We start from the raw sequence: 22238 nt of genomic DNA on the forward strand, positions 1-22238 counted from the left end.
CCCCCCTCCATTCATAGTCATCTAAAAATAAATTATAGTGTGTGTATTGAAGGATTTGATGACATTTAAGAATTGGGGTTCCTGGGTGGCTCAGTCCGTTAAGCATCCGACTTCAGCTCAGGTCATGATCTTGTAGTTTGTGAGTTCGAGCCCCGTGTGGGACTCTGTGCTGCCAGGACAGAGCCCGCTTCGGATCCTCTCTATCCCTCTCTCTCTGCCCCTCCCTTGCTTGTTCTTATTGTCTGTCTCTCTCAAACGTAAAGAAACACTAAAAAAAAAAAAAAGAAAGAAAAAAAAGAATTATTTAACATGCGTTTTAATATCTTCTGATTTGTTTCTTCAGAATGACTAAGGTTAAGTACATCAAAACTAGTAGTTTTATCTCCTTTTTCAGTGTGTAACTGTGTGAGCCTTCCCCACATCTACCCTCATGGTCTTGGTTCATGAGGGGCCCTAGCCCAGGCGGCTTCCTGGTTTGATCACTGGATGGGTGTCCCCCACTTCATTTGGGGTCCCCCTGGCCTGTTGCCAAGCACCCAGAGAAAACAGAGACAAACTCACAAACAAAAACCACTCTAAACTAAGCATTTTCTACAGGGTCCATGAAAATCATCACATTCTTTTCAAATCCATTTCTCATATGAACTAAGAACATAGACATTATATTACAAAGAATGAGAGAAAAGGACTTCATGAAATATCAATTCACAATAGTGAGCGCTTTAAAAAATAGTGACCCTTAAATATATATGGTATTTCTACTGCAAAGGCACCGAGGCAGGTCATTTATCTGGCCTTGTATCAGGAGACACTTGTGGACCAGCTCCCCTTTGTCTGGGACTTCACGGTTTGCAGAAGGATCCCATGACTATTATAGTTCATGTAATTAGGTGAAGTGTTTCACAAGACTTTAGATTTTAGTACATGAAATACACGTAAAGCACCTTTTACAATTCCAAGTCTTCCCGTAAGAAAGGAAGTTGAAAGGCAAGTTAACAGAATCAGACAAAACCCAAACACCGTGCCTGTCAACACCGACTTTGTTTATGTCCTGTTAACCTGTGGCACCTGGACACCTTTGTATTCATTTCTGGAACTGGCACGCAGTCAAAGGTTTGAGGCTGTGCAGAGTTTCTAAAAACATGAGGATGCTCTTTCTGTCTATAGAGTCTACCTTAATTTTGTCTGTTCAGTGCAGGGACTTGAGAAAAAATACATGTAAACTGCTGATACTCTTTGAGAGGCACAGGGCAGCGCTCTGGATGTAAGCTGTAATGGCTGTGAAGCCTGAGAGGGGAGAGAGATTACCGGCTTCGGGGATAAAGTCTGTGTTCCAAAATATGAAGAAATACTTGGTTTTTCTAGCTCTAGTATATTATACATTATATAATTGGTACTCAAGTACCAATATGTTTAGTAAAAGTTGCATTTTAGCCAAAGTATGCACGTAAGTAAAATAACATAATAGATTCCATTTTTTAAATATTTATTTATTTTTGGGAAAGAGAGAACAGGAGAGAAGCAGAAAGAGAAAGAGAGACACAGTATCCAAAGCAGGCTCCAGGCTCTGAACTGTCAGCACAGAGCCCAGCACGGGGCTTAAACCCACCTACTGTGAGATCATGACCTACGCCGAAGCCGGATACTTAACCGTCTGACCCACCCAGGAGCCCCTGTAGTAGATTCTTATAATACAATAAGTCAACAATTAAAGAGATCTCTGTTTGGCTGATGTTGACACAGATCAATATAAATATAATGGAGAATATGGAGTAAATATAGTTTAACTGCCCTCTTTTTTTGACTTCCCAAACTTTGTGCTTTTTTCCTCTGCTACCACATATCATCCATTCCTCAGAAGAAATGGAATGTAAAGTTTTCAAAGCCTATTTCATTATTAGCCTTACACGACTGTCTGTGACAATCTCTTCGATTTCCCTGCAAACAGGAGTTTGTAGAGTTAGTAATAATCACTAGGTAGATAATCAGTGAGAAAACATTTAACCAGACAGTATAATCGATATTAATTCTAGCCCCTCCCCCCCAAAAAATTAGTCTACCACTTATAATTTCCAGAGATCTTTTCTATGTGAATGCATGGAGGTGCAGGGTGGGGGCCTGAGGGAGGCAAGGAGCCCTTCCCTGCCCGCCCCCCCACCCCAGCCTGGCTGCGCTTAGTATCAGAAGTGTTCCTCACCGAGGGAACCGAGCCCAGCGTCAGGAGTGGCCCCATCGCCTCGGCCCCACGGCCTGCGACTTCACCTTAGTGTCACCGAAGTGCAGTGCTAGGAAATTCCAACTTCTCCGGAATCAGTTTCTCTGCTGCACTACTGGAATCCACAGCGAAGAAGGAAAAAAAAAAAAAAAAGGCATAGAAAACAACATTGTATTTTTTTATCTAAATGAAAGAGCTTCAATAACAATTGTGTAGTAGAATGTGGTTTTAAAAAGAGAAGAAATATGATTGTATTCAGTTGGAGTTTTTCCTGTTTTTTATGTTATTTAGTTATTAACTAATAGTTGTTAAGTGGATAATCATTATTATGACATGTCATTATTAACTCGACAGTTAACTGATAACTTGATTATTTGTCGACCTATCAATAACTTTTTGAGCTTTTCTGATGCACCAGGCAACTGCTCTAGGACTAAATGAGGTGAGCAGGCAGACAGACAGACGGACAGAAGGTTAAGATTCCTGCCCTGCGGAGCTGACATTTCCTTTTCCTGCAGAGAAGCCCCGGGAAGCCTGTTTCGACCCTGGAAATATAATGAATGGGACGCGAGTCGGCACGGACTTCAAGCTCGGCTCAACCGTGACCTACCAGTGCGACTCCGGCTACAAGCTTGCGGACCCGGCGTCCCTCACGTGTGTGATCGGCGCGGACGGGAAGCCCGCCTGGAGCCAAGCCCTGCCTTCCTGCAGCGGTACGTGCGACCGTCCCCCGGGACGCTGCCGTCGTAGGGTGCGCGCTGTCGCCTGAAACCGGACTCACGCCCCGGCGCGGTCCCCGAGCCCGCGCTCGCGTCAGGTCCCTCGGGGAGAGAATGCGCGCTCAGTACCCCCCATGCCGTGATCACTTGATGTACGCCCGTTGTCACAGGCTTCGGGAAGGGGTCACATTTTATCTCAGATAGTTGGGCATTTTTAACTTCTGTCTTTGCATATTCTGGGCCTGATGTACATTAAGAGGGACCGATTAACGGTCTCCAGATGTACTCCTTCTGCTTGTCTCTACCTCTGCACTTCCATGTCTCTGTGTGTCTCTGTGTCTCCCGTCTCTGTCTGCGTGCATACATGTGTCATTTCCCCCCAGATACAAATCCTGGTCATTCTTTATATGGGCATTCAGTTACGAAAGCCACATATTAAGAGGTTAAGCCACACATTAAAAGGTAAGATCAACCTTCAAGAACAGACACAATAAGGGCCCCTGGGTGGCTCAGTCGGTTGAGTGTGTGACTCTTGATTTTGGCTCAGGTCGTGATCTCACAGGGTTGTGGGATCGAGCCCTGGGCCAGGCTCCATGCTGAGCATGGAACTTGCTTGAGATTCTCTCTCTCCTTCCGTCCCTTCCCAGCCCATTGCTCTCTCTCTTTCCCTCTAGCTCTCGCTCTCACTCTCTGTCTGTCTCAAAAAGGAACAGACAGAGCTGACCCACAGTGACAGCAGTCTGGTGGCAGTTGCCCTGGACAGGGCAGTGACAAAGAGGGGCTTAGATTTCCATGTCTCTGGGCCTGCTCTGTACGTTAATCTCGTCAGTGATTTCCCAGGACTGTCTGTAGACCAACATCTTCCAGCTTTAGTCTTAACAGCTTGTAGCCTCTACCCTGAGATGATGTATAGGAAAAAGAAGATGGCAAACCCCATGGTGTTTGCAGAAAAAAAACCCGATTTCCAAGTTATTTTAGGGTGAACTCAAGTACCAATTTGGGTGGATGTAGTGAACTTACCACACACTTTTATTTTCTCCCCCCACTCAGGACAACTCACAATGTTCCTGGTCCCTTCAGACCAAATAGGTGAAATTTAAAAATTAGTACATAAAAATTAAAGCAAACAAAAGAAAGAAACGGATGTAATGAACTTGTTCACACTGCGGCTTCCGCGTCTCTAAGTCTGCGTGTGGACCTGGGAGCTCGCCGGCTAAGGAGGCCTCCCTTGTTGACCCAGCACGAGGGTCAGGGACACAGGAAGGACTCCACCCAGGTTTCTAGAGGGAAGGAATAAGTCTGGGAAAAGCTGGAAATAAATTTTAATGGAAAAATCTGCAGCCTGTTAAATCTTCTGAATGTTACATATTTTAATAACAAAAATAAAACCAGAATCATTGATGCTTCTCAGATTTCAGGTCTGGAAGAGTGAATAAAGCCAAGAGAGGGAAGGAAATACACCGTGGCCCCCACGCATATTGCGTGTCTCCATGTTTTTCATTAATGTGTGGACGTAACCAGGAAGGTCTCAGTCCTTGGCGTTATTCTCTCTTCTGCAGGGGGTGAGAGTGGCCGTCCTGATAACTCACATTCACTTCAGAGTGGTGTGGGGCCCTGCGGGGCTTCCCTGTTGCAAATCTGCATCCCCCACACCACCGGGCCCGGGATGGGGGGGTGGGGGCGGCGTGCCTGCCTGCCCTATTGCGGTCTAGAGGAGAAGCCAGAGAGGAGGAGCCCCTTCCAGATCACGGTCAGCCACGTGTGTGATGAGGGAGAGCAGTTCGGTGCCTGTGGGCTGGGAATATCTGCCTGAAACCCTCCATGGACCCGTAATGATCACATGGACAGTTAGCTGTAAGGGGCATAAAAATCAGGGCGCCTGGGCTGCTCCATCAGCTGAGCGTCCAGCTCAGCTCAGGTCATGATTTTGCCCACGGTTCATGGGTTCAAGTCCCACGTCGGGCTCAGTGCTGACAGCCTGGAGCTGCTTCGGATTCTGTGTCTCCCTCCCTTCGTCCCTCCCCTGCTCACCCTCTCTCTCTGCCCCTCCCCCACTTGTGCTCTGTCTCTCTCTCAAAAATAAACAGTAAAAATATATATACATAAAAGTCTACATATATGTATATATTAAATTTTATAGAAAGTGAAAATGTCACATCTTACATTGATTACATTTAAAATGCACATGCCCTTTATAAAATATGAATCATGCTGTACACATAAAATAAAATTCCCAGTAACCTCATAGATTTGGAAGGGCCTGAGCAGCACCGTTCATCTCAAGTTCTCAAAAAGTTACCTAAAACGTCTGTTTCAACGTTTATTGTTATTTTTTACATTTGAGATTCTGGAAATCACTTGTTATATATTTAAAGTACTCTTTACATATATGCACATATACACATCTTTCTCTAAGTATAAAGGGAAATAAACATATAAACATATAATAAAATATGTATTATTTACTTATATTACTAGTAATAGATAAACATGATTTATTGAAACACATTATATATATTTATATACTAATAATACCTAACATTACTATAATAAATATTATGTTTATGTGTAACTAGTAATATGAATAAATATATATTTTATGATATGTTTTTAGGTTTATTTTCCTATATAGGTGTGTCTATGTGTATATATATTTCAATATACATTAAATGTGTACTATATTTAAATAAATAAATTAAGTTAAATATATATTCACTGTAGGTTGATGTATGTCATGTACATGATACACGTACACATATATGTGAAAATAATATGCATATATAGAAAGCACACTTACGAGGGAGGCAGTGTATTTTAGGTCAAGACCATGAAGGCCGGCTTGTGACCCAGCACTTCCCCTGGACGTGTTAACGAGAAATGGGGAAGAGCTACGCCCTCGAGTTACTATGAGAGCGGCTTGGGGCATTCCACAGCTTGGACGTGCTGGGGGCCTTCTGGCTGAATTTACTAAAAATGAACAGGCAGGCCTCTGGGGAGTGACACAGCAGAATACAGGCAGCGCTCATACAGGGGACCAGGGCCCTAGATGGCGGTCCCAGAAGTGGGTCCTGGGCAGCCCTAGATGGCGGTCCCAGAAGTGGGTCCTGGGCAGCCGGCAAGCTACTACCTTGACCTTGAGGACCCCACCTTCCAGGGGGCGGTTCTCAGGGTGGGGGCAAGACTAGGGACCAGAGCTTATCCAGCTAGAGGCGGCCAAATCCTGGCTTCACCACCCAGGGCTCAGGGCATAGGATTTCCTACCTCACCAGTGTTGGAAAGATTAAATGAGATATGCACCAAACAGAGTAGGTGCTCAATAAATAGAAAAATCTTGATTCTATATATAAATCTTAATCTACATGTAAATGGCGTACAGGATTCTTTTAAGATACCAAAGGCCAGTGATCGCAGACTCTTGATCTGACATCCAGTCACCTCGTGACTACTGAGCATGAAACCCCAACAATTGCAATGTGTTTACGCATAGTGCAGTTCCCAGCAGGCATCCCTCATAAGTAATGCATAAGTAGAAATACCTCCCAGGGTATAACTTTCTACAGAATTCTAATGTTTTTTTCTTGTTTCCATGAAATGATGTGTACATCCCAAGTGTGTTAATATCCCTCTTCAGACATCTCCATAGAGGATGCATATGGGGACCAGAGTAAGAATAAGAAAGAACATGAGTTTCAGACTTTGTTAAATAATAATGCAGGAAGAATTAAGTTTGTATGAAACTCAAATACAGTTTGAACTCGTGGGGGAATGATGGCCACAAAGTAAACAGAAATAAATGAAATCACATTTGGACAATAGGTATAGAATCAAATTTTAAATTAAAGACTATTTCTTCTTCTGTATTTGAAGATCTATAAAGCCAAGAGCAATTTTTGTTAACCTGTCATCGAAGTGCACAAAACATGTATTTTTATTTATACTATTTATTTACTTTTAAATAGAACTCAAAATTCCAAATCATTATACCAGAAATTACCTCCCCCCATAGTTTAGTTTGAATCTGGAATGGAGAATAGCACATTTTGTGCATGAATCAGTATCTGTGGGTCATTTAGATGACTAACTACACAAGGGACTTCTGCTATATTTTAAGCATTTTGAGCCTGGGTGGCTCAGTCGGTTAAGCAGTAAACTTCAGCTCAGGTCATGATCTCACAGTTTGTGGGTTCGAGCCCCATGGTGGGCTCTGTGCTGACAGCTCAGAGCCTGGAGACTGTTTCAGGTTCTGTGTCTCCCTCTCTGTCTTTCCCTCCCCCACTCATTCTCTCTCTCTCTCTCTCTCTTCTCTCTGTCTCTCTCTGTCTCTCTCTCTCTCTCTCTCTCTCTCTGTGTGTGTGTGAAAAAAAAAATAAAAACAAAAACCATTTCAATAGTCCATATATTACAGAATTCAGGCAACATGTCTTGGACTAGTGTGTTTTAAATGTAAAATATGATCGTTTTTTCTTGGTGATTCACATATTGTCTGCAGTTTTTCTTCACTGAAATTTACTGTAAACTCAAAACTGAAATTGAAACAACCCAGAGCCCGTTTCATGGGCCAGGATGTTAGCTGTGTTATTTCAGGTTTACATTCAATTTGATGGTGTTTTGTTGCCTTTCCGGATGAGACCTCCATTCCAGTTAACCGCGTGGGCCAGCAATTGCTTGTTGCCATCTGTAGTTATGCTGTTGCTACTCTTCAGGAAATGATCTGTTTAGTACATTAATTACCAAATAATAAGAACATCTTTTCTTTTATCACATTAACATAAAATCATGTCCATTACGGAAAGGACCATGCCTGTCTATGTGTTAGGTCAGCAGAGTAACACAGGCAGAGTAATCATTACGAATAAAATGAAAATCCTGTACATATTTTAATCAATTTCACAAATGTTTGGTTGGGCTCAAAATATATAGTTTTGGTGCTTATCTTTAATATCTGAGGAAGAACGTGTAGACACACCCCGATGTATCCAGGAAGCAGTGGACCTAAAATGTCAGGACAGCTTCCTTTCATTTCATCTTTTTTTTTTAAATGTCTTCTGTTATCACAAAATAATACTTTTTCATCCTATCCTTGACAAAATAAATCTTTGTAGTTATACTTCCACAAATACATCACACAATGTCCTTGAGAAGATTTCTGTCTGTCCGATAATGTGAGCATCCCGATGTTACCCCTGTGAGGATTTATTTCCACTTTGTATTCATACTTGTGGCTTAAAATCTGAACCGGATGAATTTTCTAGATGTAAAAGAAAGGATATTTGCTGCACAGCTATCTGCTTGAATTTTGTATGGCTGAACAAAAATAAATTTCTATCCTTCATGGTACTTACTTTTTAAAATTTGAACTGTAAACTTTTACGGAAAAAAATGGTTCTGAAATAACCTGGCTGCATTTATGGGGATGAGGTTTAAAAACAAGAAGCAGCAGCAATGTATCTAAATTAGTAGAATAAGTTGCCCAGCGTTGCATGTAAAACCTTCAGCCTGGGGGTTGGGGGTGGCAGTTAACATCTATCAACAAAGTAAAATAGAACTTTTCTATTTAGAATTGTAAAACAGCCTGTGTAAGTGTAGCGGGATGGTAAAATTAATCTGAATTAATACACCCGCGTGCAGACCACACAGTGTAGTTAAAGAAAATCTCTACTTTTGATCCTAAGTAGATCGACGCTGTCAGATGCATAAACTATTTTCCTTTGACACTTATAATAAGACTTAAGTTTCCCAAGCTGGTGTGATGTACGGCTTTGAACTCTCACCGATCCTGAATGAGGTGGTTTGACATTAGTATCACCGGTATTCCAAGGACCTTTGTTAATTGTGCAGAATGCCTGTCAGGACCTGACAGTGCGTTAATTAACATCGAAAGGATTAAATACGTTGTCTTTGATTTGCCCTCTTTTAGTGCGTGAAAACTCTCTAAACAAGAAGTAAGTTGTAGAAACCTAAACTTTCTCAAATGCTGAAAGCGGCTGTGACGTGAGGTCCGTGGAGTTCTCTCTGACATGAGGCCAGTGTGGTCAGGGTGCAGAAGGCGGGGTCTGGAAGCCGGTGGTCGGGGCCTGTCCCGGACCTGCTCGGCACTCTGGGACATCCTCCGAAGTCACATTTGACGGATTGGAGCGTAGAGTGTTTAATTAAAAACTGGGAATCCCGAGCCTAGGATTCAGTTGAATGTCTATTTGAAGAAGCTTCCAGAGAGTTTTCAGTGTTTCCAGTGTTTTCTCAGCAAAAGCAATGGCAAAGTGAATAAAATAATTGGGAAGAAGATAAAGACACACACACACANCCTGTTACTATACCTGCCCTGGCTTTCTAGTTATGAGTCAATTCAGTAAGAGGCCCCGGCTCATTAGTAATTCTCCATGTTACTCTTGAACTGAGTCTTTGAGATGAAAACTTCAGGCAACAATGAAAAGCTAAAAGCAAACATTGTTTTTTCTAAGCCCCATAGTAATATAAAAACAGTCGAAACTGAAATCATTTTTTTTGTAGCTCTTCAGTTAATATGATGACTGATGCCAGCCAGGCATCTGGTGAGACTCAAAGTGACTCAGGAGTCTGTTTCAGACTCGTTGTTAGTTTGTTACTAACATTTTCATGATGGTTTTAGCGCGTCTGAGACAGGCTTTGGGTTTCCTAGGGTCATCATAGGTTCTTCTCCTAAGTCATCTTTATTCAAACCTGGTAAGTCTCTGCTTTTCGTTTCCTTCACTTCCTACGGCAACATTAAGTAGTTTTTCCCTTGGCCGCTTTGTTAAACTTCTTTAAAAAAAATTTTTTTTTTAATGTTTACATTTGAGAGAGAGACAGAGACAGAGAGCGAGTGCGGGAGGGGTGGAGAGAGAGGGAGACTCAGAATCCAGAGCAGCTCCAGGCTCCCAGCTATCAGCACAGAGCCCGACATGGGGCTTGAACCCATGACCCATGAGATAGATCATGACCTGAGCTGAAATTGGACACTTAACCGACCGAGCCACCCAGGTGTCCCCACTTTGTTAAACTTTTGAGCTAACCAGGTGAGATGTGCGTTTCCTCAGTGCTTTTGACCCTCATCCAGCCCCGCCCCTCGCGAGCGGGCGTGGCGGTGGTTTTGCACATGGACGGTTTTGCACGTGTCTGTACATGTCTCCTTACTCCCATTGGCAGCTCCCTGCGGAGGTCAGTACACAGGATCCGAAGGGGTCGTCCTGTCACCAAACTACCCTCATAACTACACGGCCGGTCAGATCTGCCTGTACTCCATAACTGTACCCAAAGAGTTTGGTAAGTTAAGTTTCTCTTTTACCTTAATGTTTTATCCGTGGTCATATTTGTTGCGGTGTTAATTTCTCTCTCATCTTATAAACAAATATTTCAGCTCTTACTGTAATAAAAAAATATGAAAGAAGGTGAGTTGTATTAAAGCAACAGGTTTTCTAAATATGTACAGTCTCCACTATAGTTATTTTATCAATGCCACGTGAAATGCTTATATTTTCTTCTAAGATTCTGATCAAGAATAATCAGAGGGAATAAGCCTGGCTCGACTCTTAACTTTTTTTTTTTTTAATTTTTTTTTAAATATTTTTATTTATTTCTAGGAGAGAGAGAGAGAGAGACAGCATGAGCAGGGGAGGGTCAGAGAGAGAGGGAGTCACAGACTGAAACAGGCTCCAGGCTCCGAGCTGGCAGTCAGCGCAGAGCCCGACACGGGGCTCGAACCCACAAACCGCGAGATCATGACCTAAGCGAAAGTCGGATGTTTAACCGACTAAGCCACCCAGGCGCCCCTCGACTCTTAACTTTTGTTAGAAAGCATTTTTTTCAAGGGAGGATGGCCAGGTCAGGTGGGCCCAGGGAGACTGGGCATCACTCTGTACAGGCATTTCCAAGCAGGTGATGATGGAAGTGACCGGGTCAGTGAGCTCACCTTCGAGTGGGTGGAGACGGAAACGCAGGCAGAGCACCATCGGACCCCTTGACATCTGACTTCCGAGTCCCCCCTGAGCTTTGCTTCCAGTCTGAGCCGGCTTCCTGAATGGCTTCTTCTCTACAAGGGCCTTCCTGCTGGGTCTGCATGGGCTTATCCAGAGCTGGATTCCCACACCTCCAATCTCACTCTTGACCAAGGACACCTCCTTTCACTCGGGTACCTTTCTGGAGTTTACAACTTTATAGATGAGGCTCTTTTTTCTCAATAGTACAAGTGAAAACCCGACATGGCTACTTTTTTTTCTTTTTTCTTTACATTCAAAGAAGCTGCCATCCACTCATAGACATAAAGCAGATAAAGATTCTGAGGCCAGAATCTGTTTCAGGGAAAATATTTTAGAAAGTACAATAATATGACAAGAAAGTTATTGTTGGGTAAGAAAGTGGCCCGTGGGAGACAAATAGTTTCTGGATTGCGAGTGACTTGTTCGCGAGTGTTTCGTAAGGCGGGCAAACATTTCTAATAAATTTTAACTTGATAAACGAGTGATGTCTTGTAATATGAATGGTACGTGATGCCAAACGTCACATGGTCACAGCTGAGCCAACGGTCCTTGAAATTCGCTTTGACATATGAGTGCTTTGGATGACCAGCACATTTCCAGAATAATTTATGCTCGCAAACCCAGGTTTTATTCTGTTTGTTATTTACAGGCCTCTTCAAAACTAACGAAGACGTGCACCATGCACTTACTTTAGCCTTAGGTGTTTTAGATCAGGGGCCCCTCATGAGCTGTGTGACGAACTTGCCTGATATTTTACTGCACTCCACATAGTGTCTATCCTGGGCCCGTTCTCAGGAACCCACAGGGTTTTCAGGCTGGGCTTTCCTTGGTGTGTTAAGAGATGGTGAGCGGAGCTTCATCAGTGCTGGATGTGTTGATGGAGACCAGGGCTGGGGGAGAGCTTCCCAACAGGCGAGGGGCGAGGTCACTTACTCTGTCGCATTTAAAAAATGAGAGGGCTTCCAAATATCTACTTTGTTATAATAAACAGATACAAAAACTTAGAATAGTTCCTAATTCTCACTCTTTATGCTTGACCAATTCCTTTAAACTAATGTCACTTATTTGGCCCCAGTTAATTTATTTTTTCCACCTAAGTGCTTAACAACACCCTCCAATTCCTTTCCTATTCCTTTTACTTTTTGTTCATAGAAAAATGACAGAATATATTTATCACAATGGAATACAGCAGCCATATTCTATGATTTTAGTTGATTTCAAATTTATTGAATTGTCAGAATTATGATTTTTCAGCAGATAAAAAACGTCACATAGCTATCCTAAATATTGATCAGAGTTTCCTAATCTGAAATGTTTAAAGATATACATTTATCACATTCTCTCCAAGCAGAAAACTTTAATTTGAAATTAAAATAGTTACACAGAGGATTAAATGAAAATCTATACTGTCTTAACTTGTACTTTCTTCTTTTCATACTCTGTCCTGGGAAAGAAATTGATTCAACAACTCTGGGGACACCTGAGTCATTCAGTTGCTTAAGTGTCCGACTCTTGGTTTCTGCTCAGGTCGTGATCCCAGGGCTGTGGAATTGAGCCCCACATCAGGCTCTGTGATGAATGTAGAGCCTGCTTGAGATTTTCTCTCTCCGTCTCTCTCTGCCCCTCCCCTGCTCGTGTGTTCCCTTTCTCTTGCTCTCTCTCTTTCTCTCTCTCAAATAATTATAATACTAACCCAAACGATTGTGATAAGGGCCAAGATGAATAAAGCACAGTCTGTGTGCTGAAATGCCCCCCTGGTAAGTACCACATTAGCTCACGGTGCGAGCATCCCAGGGTGGGAAGGGGTGCGCCGTGGTGAACATGGGCTCTGGATGGGAGGAAACATCTGGGGCAGGCCCTCAGATACGCCAGTNGTTAGCTCACGGTGCGAGCATCCCAGGGTCAGGGTGGGAAGGGGTGCGCCGTGGTGAACATGGGCTCTGGATGGGAGGAAACATCTGGGGCAGGCCCTCAGATACGCCAGTTCCTCCCTGTTTTCACCCAAAAGCATCACAAAAGTACCTTTCTATGACAAAGCTCTGATCATGGAAACACCTCGATCTACATCTGTCGCTCACATTTTGCCCCTGAGAAAACCCCATGCTTCTGGGTCCTGGAGTCTCCGGCTGCTATGGCTCTTGCTCCCCTGTCCCCTCCTCATTCCCTTGGCCACCGAGTCCCTCCCACACCAGACCTTTGTCACCTGTAAAATTTTGCTTGTAATGTTCACCTACTGAATTAAACTCCCTGCATTCCATTCTTCCCCCAAAAGGGCTTAACTTCTCTTGCCTTAAGGAGGCAACAGTGCTCTCTCCCTGTGAGGCAGGGACTCTCCCCACGGAGACCCCGTGGCCGTGGTCGTGAGCACTTGTCCCTCGGGGCCGCTCGATAGGGGCGAAGCCAGTCATAGGCCAGAGCTCAGGGCGAGCAGCTCATCAGAGAAGCATCAGCTTGGCCAACATGTAGACCAGACCCGTAATGGTTGTGAGGACCTCAGCACGCACTGGCGTGTGAAGGTCCTGGGGCCATGTTTCTAGCTGTTTCATCTTCAGATTCTAACCTAAAGTGGAGGCTTTCTAAAAGTTTCTCGAAATTATGTGTGTAGGATTCACTTTTGTACTATTTAAGAGACCCAAGCGTCCTGCCTCCGGCATGATGAAGCTTTAATTATTGGGGGCCGAGGGGCTAGGGGGCTGGGAAGAAAGGAATTATATGAGCCAGGACCATATTGAAATCATAAAATTCTCTTCCTTTTCTAAATCCTTGTTTTAGAGCACTTCGTCTATTGGGAAAGTCCTCCTGGCTAACATGCTTCCTTTAATATTTCTCTCTATAAAATTATAAAGCAATTATAAAATCTTAAAATACATGTATATATGTGTGCACGTATTCTATTATGTGTATACTATATATGACACATTTTATACATACATGTTTATATATGTCATTTATGCAATGCATGTGAATGATAGTATATGGCACGTATAGAAGACACACACACGCACACACACACACACAACTATTATACTTAGATCCCCTCCATCTGGCCATGAAATCACTCATTAGCATTCTGACATGTATAATTGACACACACATATCCATTCCTTGTTCAGAATGACTTAGAATAATTTTACTTTAAACTTGCGCATAAATAAGAAGTAGTGCTCCCTGCTTCTATACTAAATCACAAGTGTTTCTAACTATTGTAGAGGCCTATGTATTGTCAATTTGAGTAAAAAAGTTTCTGACGTTTGAAGTACTAAAAGGCAAAGTATGTTCTCCTTGGAGAGGTGTGTGCTTGCTATTTATATCACCTATGAGATAAATAAAGTTGTGCGGCAGGATCATAATAAACAACTCAGTAATATGTTGCTGACCTGTGCGTAATCACAATGAGTTCATGTGAACTTCACCTTATAATAAGTGAAGAGTTTTAAATTCTTCACCAAACTGCCATGCTTTCTAAAACCAACAAGTGTCTCGATCCCTGTACCTGGCTTGCATTACACAAACCATCATAACTGCTTTTCAATAAATGGGGCAGCTTTGTGGCCAGTTCTTCTATTATCCTAATGTAGTACCAGAAAAAAAATTAGTTCAAACCAGATTGGGAACAAGAATGCTCTTCCTTTTATTAAGTTTCAAGATATCCCAAAGCAAAATAAAATTGTCTAAGCAACTGAAAACTCTTAGGATGGAGAGGAAACCCTCTCATGATTTTCTACAGCAATCTGAGAGCCCTCATCTTTGGGAGGAGTCAATAAATCGGTAGTGTGTAACCACAGCCTCCGTGTCTTTACTTTCTAATAAGCGTGTTGTGCCCACCCACCCCCTCTATTTTGCAGTGGTGTTTGGACAGTTTGCCTATTTCCAGACGGCGCTGAATGATTTGGCAGAATTATTTGACGGGACACACCCACAGGCCAGACTTCTCAGCTCCCTCTCTGGCTCCCATTCAGGTAAACATTCAATGCATAGTCTTTAATTTTATTTAGACAGCCAGGGTAATTCATTTTAAACGTGTCATTTTTTTTTTAATGAGGGAGAAATGCAATCATCTTTGAATTTGCTTGCCTACCTAATAACATTTTATTTTTGATATAAAATCTCAACTGTATTTTTATCTCATATATAAAACCACTGACCTTTATCATTTTTCTTACTGAGGTTGTGGAAAATGTAATATCCATCTCAATACCAAAGGAAAATAGCAGAGAAAGAAGGGGTAATAAATGATTTTGTGTCTTCTATTTTCTATTCTGTGTCTCCTGATCCTCCTGGAGGTAAACAGTATCAATATTATGGTCTCAGTCCTTGCCGACCTTTACATGTGTGTGTGTAGAGATTCATCACACTCACACATGTGCACGGGTACATACGTGTATATACACGCACACGTGAATGTGTGTGTGTATATATGCGTGTAGACACACATGGGGCTGCAAAGAACATGGGATGTTATTTCAGACTTTTATTGAAAATCACATGTGGAGGCTTCCCTACCACAAAACACAAATATACACCAAATGGGATTAGTTTCAGTGCCGAGCGGTATTCAGTTGATTAATGCAGCACAGTTTAATTAGCCTCTCGTGGGTTTGGACCTTGGACAAACTGCAGAGCCTGTGCTGTCACCGCAGTGTAATGACGTACCCATGTCAGGCCCTGTGTGTGGATCACAGACCCCTGCCAACCAGCATTAAGTCTGACTATTTCCTGTTTTTCACTGTTATTAACAAGGGTCCTGAGGCCTGTTGTTATTTTCCGCCAGTGCTCAATGACAGAGCGCCAAGAAATGCATCAGAAGATACAGATTTATTCTATTCATTTGTAATTTTTTAATGTTTATTTTTGAGAGAGGGGGGAGACAGAGCACAAGCAGGGGAGGGGCAGAGAGACAGGGAGACAGAATCCGAAGCAGTTTCCAGGCTCAGCTGTCAGCACAGAGCCCGACGCGGGGCTCAAACTCCGGAACCGCAAGATGACCTGAGCCAAAGTCGGGCTCTTAACTGACTGAGCCGCCCAGGTGTTCCCAGAGGATACAGATTTCAAATATTGTTACATATTGACAATTCACCTCTGAAACGCCTTCATCATTCATATGCTCCTCAGCAGCACGTGAGAGAGGCCATTGTGTATTGTAGGTGTACTTTAAAGGGTAAAAGTACATTTTGTAAGGTTTTTTTTTTCTTCTGAATCTAAATGCTGTAGTATTTTGTAAACAGGTTTGGATTCAGATTTTTTTCATTTTCTTAATTTAAGTAAAACCCTAGCAAGTAATTGTGAACTAGAGTTGATTCTGAGTTAATGATAAATCTGATTCTTATATTTCCACATTGTCAGCTAACACACCTGTGATTAGTGCCTACTTTGAAAGAGAGCATCGGTGCGATGTTGGTTATGAATAGAAAATCTAGGGCGATTTTATAAGATTCCAACAATGAAAAGTGACATTCCAAGTTAATAATTATTTTCCAGCATACTGTCCACCACCACACAGTGAATTCTGTGGACCCCACTAATGATCTCTACTTTGTTTCCTTAGGCGAAACACTGCCCCTGGCGACCTCGAATCAGATTCTCCTCCGATTCAGCGCAAAGAGCGGCTCCTCTGCGCGGGGTTTCCACTTCGTTTACCAAGGTAAAGGTCACTGTCCGCACGGCCCTCCCCTCCCCCAGCACCGACACGCAAAGCACTGACCATGCCTGCATTGTGGGTTTTTTAATATTTAAGAAATTGAAGGTATTCATATATTTATAATAAAACAATTTAATAAAAATATCACAATTTCTCTCTTTGACCCTTAAATATATATGGTATTTCTACTGCAAAGGCACCGAGACAGGTCATTTATCTGGCCTTGTATCAGGAAACACTTGTGGACCAGTGTGGACCAGTCCCCTTTGTCTGGGACTTCACGGTTTGCAGAAGGATCCCATGACTATTATAGTTCATGTAATTAGGTGAAGTGTTTCACAAGACTTTAGATTTTAGTACATGAAATACACGTAAAGCACCTTTTACAATTCCAAGTCTTCCCGTAAGAAAGGAAGTTGAAAGGCAAGTTAACAGAATCAGACAAAACCCAAACACCGTGCCTGTCAACACCGACTTTGTTTATGTCCTGTTAACCTGTGGCACCTGGACACCTTTGTATTCATTTCTGGAACTGGCACGCAGTCAAAGGTTTGAGGCTGTGCAGAGTTTCTAAAAACATGAGGATGCTCTTTCTGTCTATAGAGTCTACCTTAATTTTGTCTGTTCAGTGCAGGGACTTGAGAAAAAATACATGTAAACTGCTGATACTCTTTGAGAGGCACAGGGCAGCGCTCTGGATGTAAGCTGTAATGGCTGTGAAGCCTGAGAGGGGAGAGAGATTACCGGCTTCGGGGATAAAGTCTGTGTTCCAAATTACGAAGAAGTACTTAGTTTTTCTAGCTCTCAGTTTTCCCTGAGGCTAAAGAGATTACTTCCCGCTCTTAACTATTTTCTTCAGAAGTGGAGAGAACGACTTACTAGCAGTGGGTTCTGTCCTTTAATAAAGGCTTCAGAAAACAAGCTTCACAGCATCATCTTGTTTGTAAAAAAAAATTTTTTTTAATTACGGAAAATAGCAATCTGTCATTTAATTTATAACTCATTTCTAATACTCTCGCCCTGCAAAACCCATGCCCTCGAAATATTTTTATAAAATCTATAAATCATAAAATAACTATTTTATAAATTATAAAATATTTCGTTATATACACTTCAGTGCTCAGTAAAAAAGCGATTTGTAAATGAAGGAGAAAGGAGCCGTGCCTGAAGTACAGATTTTACCCTGGAGAAATCCATTGACTGTCTGACATCGACTGCCTTGAGAACGGTCTTTTCCTTGATTTTTGATAAAGATTAGACATCAAATAAAATATCTGAGGCAAATGACCCTAGGTCTATCCCAAATATTATCCTCAGAGGTCATGTTTCTTGGTTTAACGTAACATACTGCCATTAAAATGAATAAAATCAGGAAAGTAAGTAAGAAAAGACAATCATGTAGAGGAGGAATATATTTCCTTGTCCTTAAGAAAATAGAATGACTCTAACACCTCAATATTAATACCTCCTTTTCTTGCTTTGTTCCTACAGTGAGTTTATGCAAAAATTGTCCTTTTATCAAAGCTAAATCCCTTGGAAGTAAAGAACTAGAATCATGAATGCAGTTTATAAATCACTCAAGAACACCTGGGAAGTTTTCAATACATCTGAAAAGTTAAATTGAATATTACTTTCTGAAAGATGCTAGTTACATGGGAGCCAAGAAATTATTTGAAGTCTGTTGTATGAAAACTTTCTGAATAGCGTGACCATCTACCACTTATGGCTCCATTCTTTCCTAAGTTATTAAAGCTTTAAATTGCACAGGGAACTTCTGATGTCCGTGATTATAGGGTGTCTAACCCTGTTAACACAGTTGTGTTCTAAAGACCTGTTAGAGGCATCAGTGGCAAAGGAGGTAGCAAGGTCAGGGCGCAGGAAACCTGGACTTGACCCAGGCCTGCCAGGGTCACCACCCATGCGCTCTGGTCCCCACCCTCCTTCCATGCCGTCCTGGTTAACAATGAGGCTTTAATAATGAAGACATTTCCATCTTTCTGATCTTGTGGAGAAATGGACGTAGACTTTGTTTCACAAAGTGTCCTAATTCACATGCCTTTGCTGGGTTTTCCTTGGCTTTCCACACTCCTTAGAGGTAGCAGGAAAAGAAGTGGGAAAGAGTGAATGAGGACCCAGGAGTCTCCCAGGAAAGGCGAATGGAGGAGGTCCATTCATAACACAGTGATTTAAATGCCCCTTCCACCTGAGTTTGTCAGTAGCGACTCCGCACCCGTGGAGACCCTCGGTTGGCAGCTGGATGCTGTTGAATTAAGTACTCGGGGGTGGAGGACCCTAACCCGCAGTCGCCGGTGCCACACACAGTGGTGTGGATGGAGAAGACCCAGTGCCATTCACAGCAGGCGGCTGGGGTGTCGTTCCCGGGCCGCCCCGCACCCCCGTGGCTTCAGCCCCTGTGCACGGCAGCCATGGGACAGTCAAGCTGCCTGGAACCGGCCACAAACAGACACCTGGAGATTGTCCTGCAGCATGGGGGTCCCGGTCGCCGGGCTCACATTTCAGTTCCCGGACTGGCCGCTGGTCATCTTCGTCCTGCGTAAATGGACTTCCCTGGAGACACAGCAGGAGCACGCCTGGCTGTTAAACGTGAATGTGTTCAAGTGGCTTCTTGGATTTCCTTGGAGGTGACCAGGGAAGGTTTCCCCATCGTCCTCCCCCGGCGCCCAGGGACTCCAGGGTCCTCCCTGAGCTCCCAGACTTAGACACCAGCAGGACCCGCAGTCAGTCAGGGGATTCTGCACATTCTGATGAGCTTTGCCATCCCACAGAGAGTGCGTTGCACCTGAAGTCAGTGTATTCTTAGGTCACCGATAAAATCAAAATTCATGTCATCCTAAGAAATGCACCATGTGGGACACTCACCTACGGCTTCTTAATAAATTGGGCACAGTCTGATTCTTCTGGTATTAGAGGAGCCCTTTTAGTCTATTTAATGAAGTGTTTAACGTTGCATTTATAGACTTTTTTGGGGGGCCCCAAATACACACCTGTTTTCCAGTTTTTTTCAATGTTTATTTTTGAGACAGAGAGAGACAGAACGTGAGCTGGGGAGGGGCAGAGAGAGAGGGAGACACAGAATCTGAAGCAGCTCCAGGCTCTGAGCTGTCAGCACAGAGTCCGACATGGAGCTCAAAACCACGAACCGTGAGATCATGAGCTGAGCTGAAGTCAGATGCTCCATCAACTGAGCAACCAAGGCTCCCCAAATACACACCTTTTAATAACAGAATCAACCATAGCAATAGTGGAAACAACACAAGAGCCAAACTGCGTGGCCAGAGACGGGCTCAGGCAGAGCAGGTAACTCTCCTTTCCTCTCCCCTCCCCTCCCGCTTACTCCGAGGCTCCTGCTAGTTAAGGCAGGGTGTTCAGAACCATGTGCACCACCCTCTGCCCTGGCCCAGGCTCTGTGTGCGCAAGTGACTGAATGAGTGTGTCGTAAACCTGGTGGCCGGCAGTGTCTCATGAGTCCACTACTATTTTTAACTCTTATATTTGTGCCTGACTTTGCGCAGGGCGTCCATTTTTCTTGTGTATTTCCAGGTGGGATTCAGCTCTTCATTAAGTTCTCTCAAAATAAGTCATTCACACTGAAATTAGTAAACCAGGTAGGACTTAACTGAATATTTCAGGGGGGAAAGGAGGCCACGTGATTATATCAAACTTCCCGAGTGCACAATGTACGGTTGTCAGTTGGCCGAGTCTCTGTCTTTCCGGTCACCTTTGCTGTGTATAAACAGCCTAGAAGCAGCAAGCACTTTTTCTAAATCTGCGTGGAAAGAACTGACGTGGAAATTTCCTCCGCTTGAGGTCCTTCCCAGGCACACAAATACACGTCTACTGATTTTCCCCAAACCTCATCTCCTTTCAGATGACGTAAATTACAAGGTTGTCCACTTCGAGGAGACTCGCATTTTGTATCAAGAGCTTATAAAATGCATAGTTCTAACAAAAAAGACTAAGCATAAAGTTTTGTTCATAATTCAGTGACGTATGTTTGAATTCACTGACAAGTGACGGCTTGTCAAATCTGATTTTTCGGCTACCCAAACAGAATGATTTTGAGGAACAGAAAATACACCCTGTCACTAAAGAAACAGGCAGGCCGGCCTCCCTCAGACCTGCCAAGCGATTGCCGTGGGCTTTCGGATTTGTTATTGGTGTTACTGTTGTTGCTTTGTGTTGTCATCCTTGCTCTGGAAGAGGTGGGGTGAAGGGGCCGCGTCAGCAGACGGGCTCAGGGCCCCGGCAGTGGCCTCGGGTGAAGGACCCAGCACGTGACGTTAGGCTGTGGCCTCCCCTGGCGGTGGGGGCTCTGAAAGCCCGAGAACAGCGCCCCAGCCCCTGAGCCAGCACAGTGCACCGGCCCGGCCTTCCTCGTTCTGTCCAGCACCTTCTCTCCCGAGCCGACCTCAGTCCCTGTTCGCTTCCCACCGGGCTGATTTCCATTTTGCTCCGCAGCCGAGTGAAACGTTGACTGAGAGAGAGGATCATAACCACAGGGGATGGCATTTCTCTCCCATGCTGCCCGAAACACCCAGGTGAAGGGCAGGCACCAGAGGAAGGGCCCAGAGGGAAACTGGCTGAACACTTGGGTGCTCCCCACACATCGCATGGACGTTTGAGGTCTCCACCCCCCACTTTCCAGCCACTTCACTCTTCTCCTCAGTTGGGAAGCTTCTTCCTGTAAAGAACGACGTTCATAATTCCATCCAGATGCAGGCGTTGTTCATTCGTCGTNCGTCTCCACCCCCCACTTTCCAGCCACTTCACTCTTCTCAGTTGGGAAGCTTCTTCCTGTAAAGAACGACGTTCATAATTCCATCCAGATGCAGGCGTTGTTCATTCGTCGTTATTTTCCTTACAAAATGACAACCAGGAAGTTCGTGTAGACAGGCTGAATGGAGGCCCGTGTCCGAGTGAGCCTCGGTGTGGTTTCCCCAGGAAGAGGAGCCTGGAATGGCGGCGATGCCCTGGGAAGACGCCCCTGTGCTTGGCGAATATTAACGTTTTATTAAAAATACAAGTGTCACTGGTTTTGAGGCCTCTTAGAAAAGTGTGCAAGGTGTGCTGTCGGTAGTGGGGTGTTTTCTGTGTAATTCAGGACGAGGAGAAGAACTGCCATGGAGCGATTTCTCCATTTTGGTAACAACAAACAGCAGCAAACCCTTGAGCCCGGCGGCCTCCCGGGGACAGTCTGTATTTATTTCCTCTTTGCTTCCCGCTACTTGTTCCCCGGCAACAAAACACTGAGACACGTCAATATGACAATTAGGAATTTTCAGCAGCTTTTATTATAAATAACAGTACAGTTACTCTGCGTTCTGTTTTCCCTTCTGAAAGCCGTTCTGAGGCTCCACTGTTTGGACTATAGGTCTGGGCCTGTAACGTTAGCGGTTTGCCGCCGACAGAAAATGCTCCCGCACCGGATCCAAGCACAGCGGGTCAGAATCCTCTTCCGACGTCCCTCCTTAGACTCGCTTTCCTTGCAGCGGCTTGTCACGCGGTGCCGTCACCGGCCGGGTCCAACCCAGACCCTGGCGCCAGGTGCCGGGAAAAGCGGTGTGACCGCGGGGGCTGTTGTTGGGGGTGAGTTGTGAGCGCGCTCAGGAGGCGGCGCCTTGAATGGAGAAACGCACAGACGGAGTTCGGATCCT

General features: G+C 43.9%; 1 protein-coding gene across 1 annotated transcript in view; it reads left to right on the forward strand.

The window, feature by feature from the left end:
- The window catches only part of CSMD1 (CUB and Sushi multiple domains 1), a 1564948-nt gene that overhangs the window by 1317119 nt on the left and 225591 nt on the right, over window positions 1–22238 (forward strand). Inside the window, exons 29-32 of the mRNA XM_077771883.1 lie at window positions 2734–2928; window positions 10096–10212; window positions 14771–14884; window positions 16471–16566. Of these exons, the coding sequence (XP_077628009.1) occupies window positions 2734–2928; window positions 10096–10212; window positions 14771–14884; window positions 16471–16566 (522 nt within the window). The remainder of the gene's footprint in view (window positions 1–2733; window positions 2929–10095; window positions 10213–14770; window positions 14885–16470; window positions 16567–22238) is intronic.

This window comes from Crocuta crocuta, unplaced genomic scaffold (assembly GCF_008692635.1).
Source record: "Crocuta crocuta isolate KB4526 unplaced genomic scaffold, BGI_CrCroc_1.0 scaffold111, whole genome shotgun sequence".
In the NCBI taxonomy this organism is placed as follows: Eukaryota; Metazoa; Chordata; class Mammalia; order Carnivora; family Hyaenidae; genus Crocuta; species Crocuta crocuta.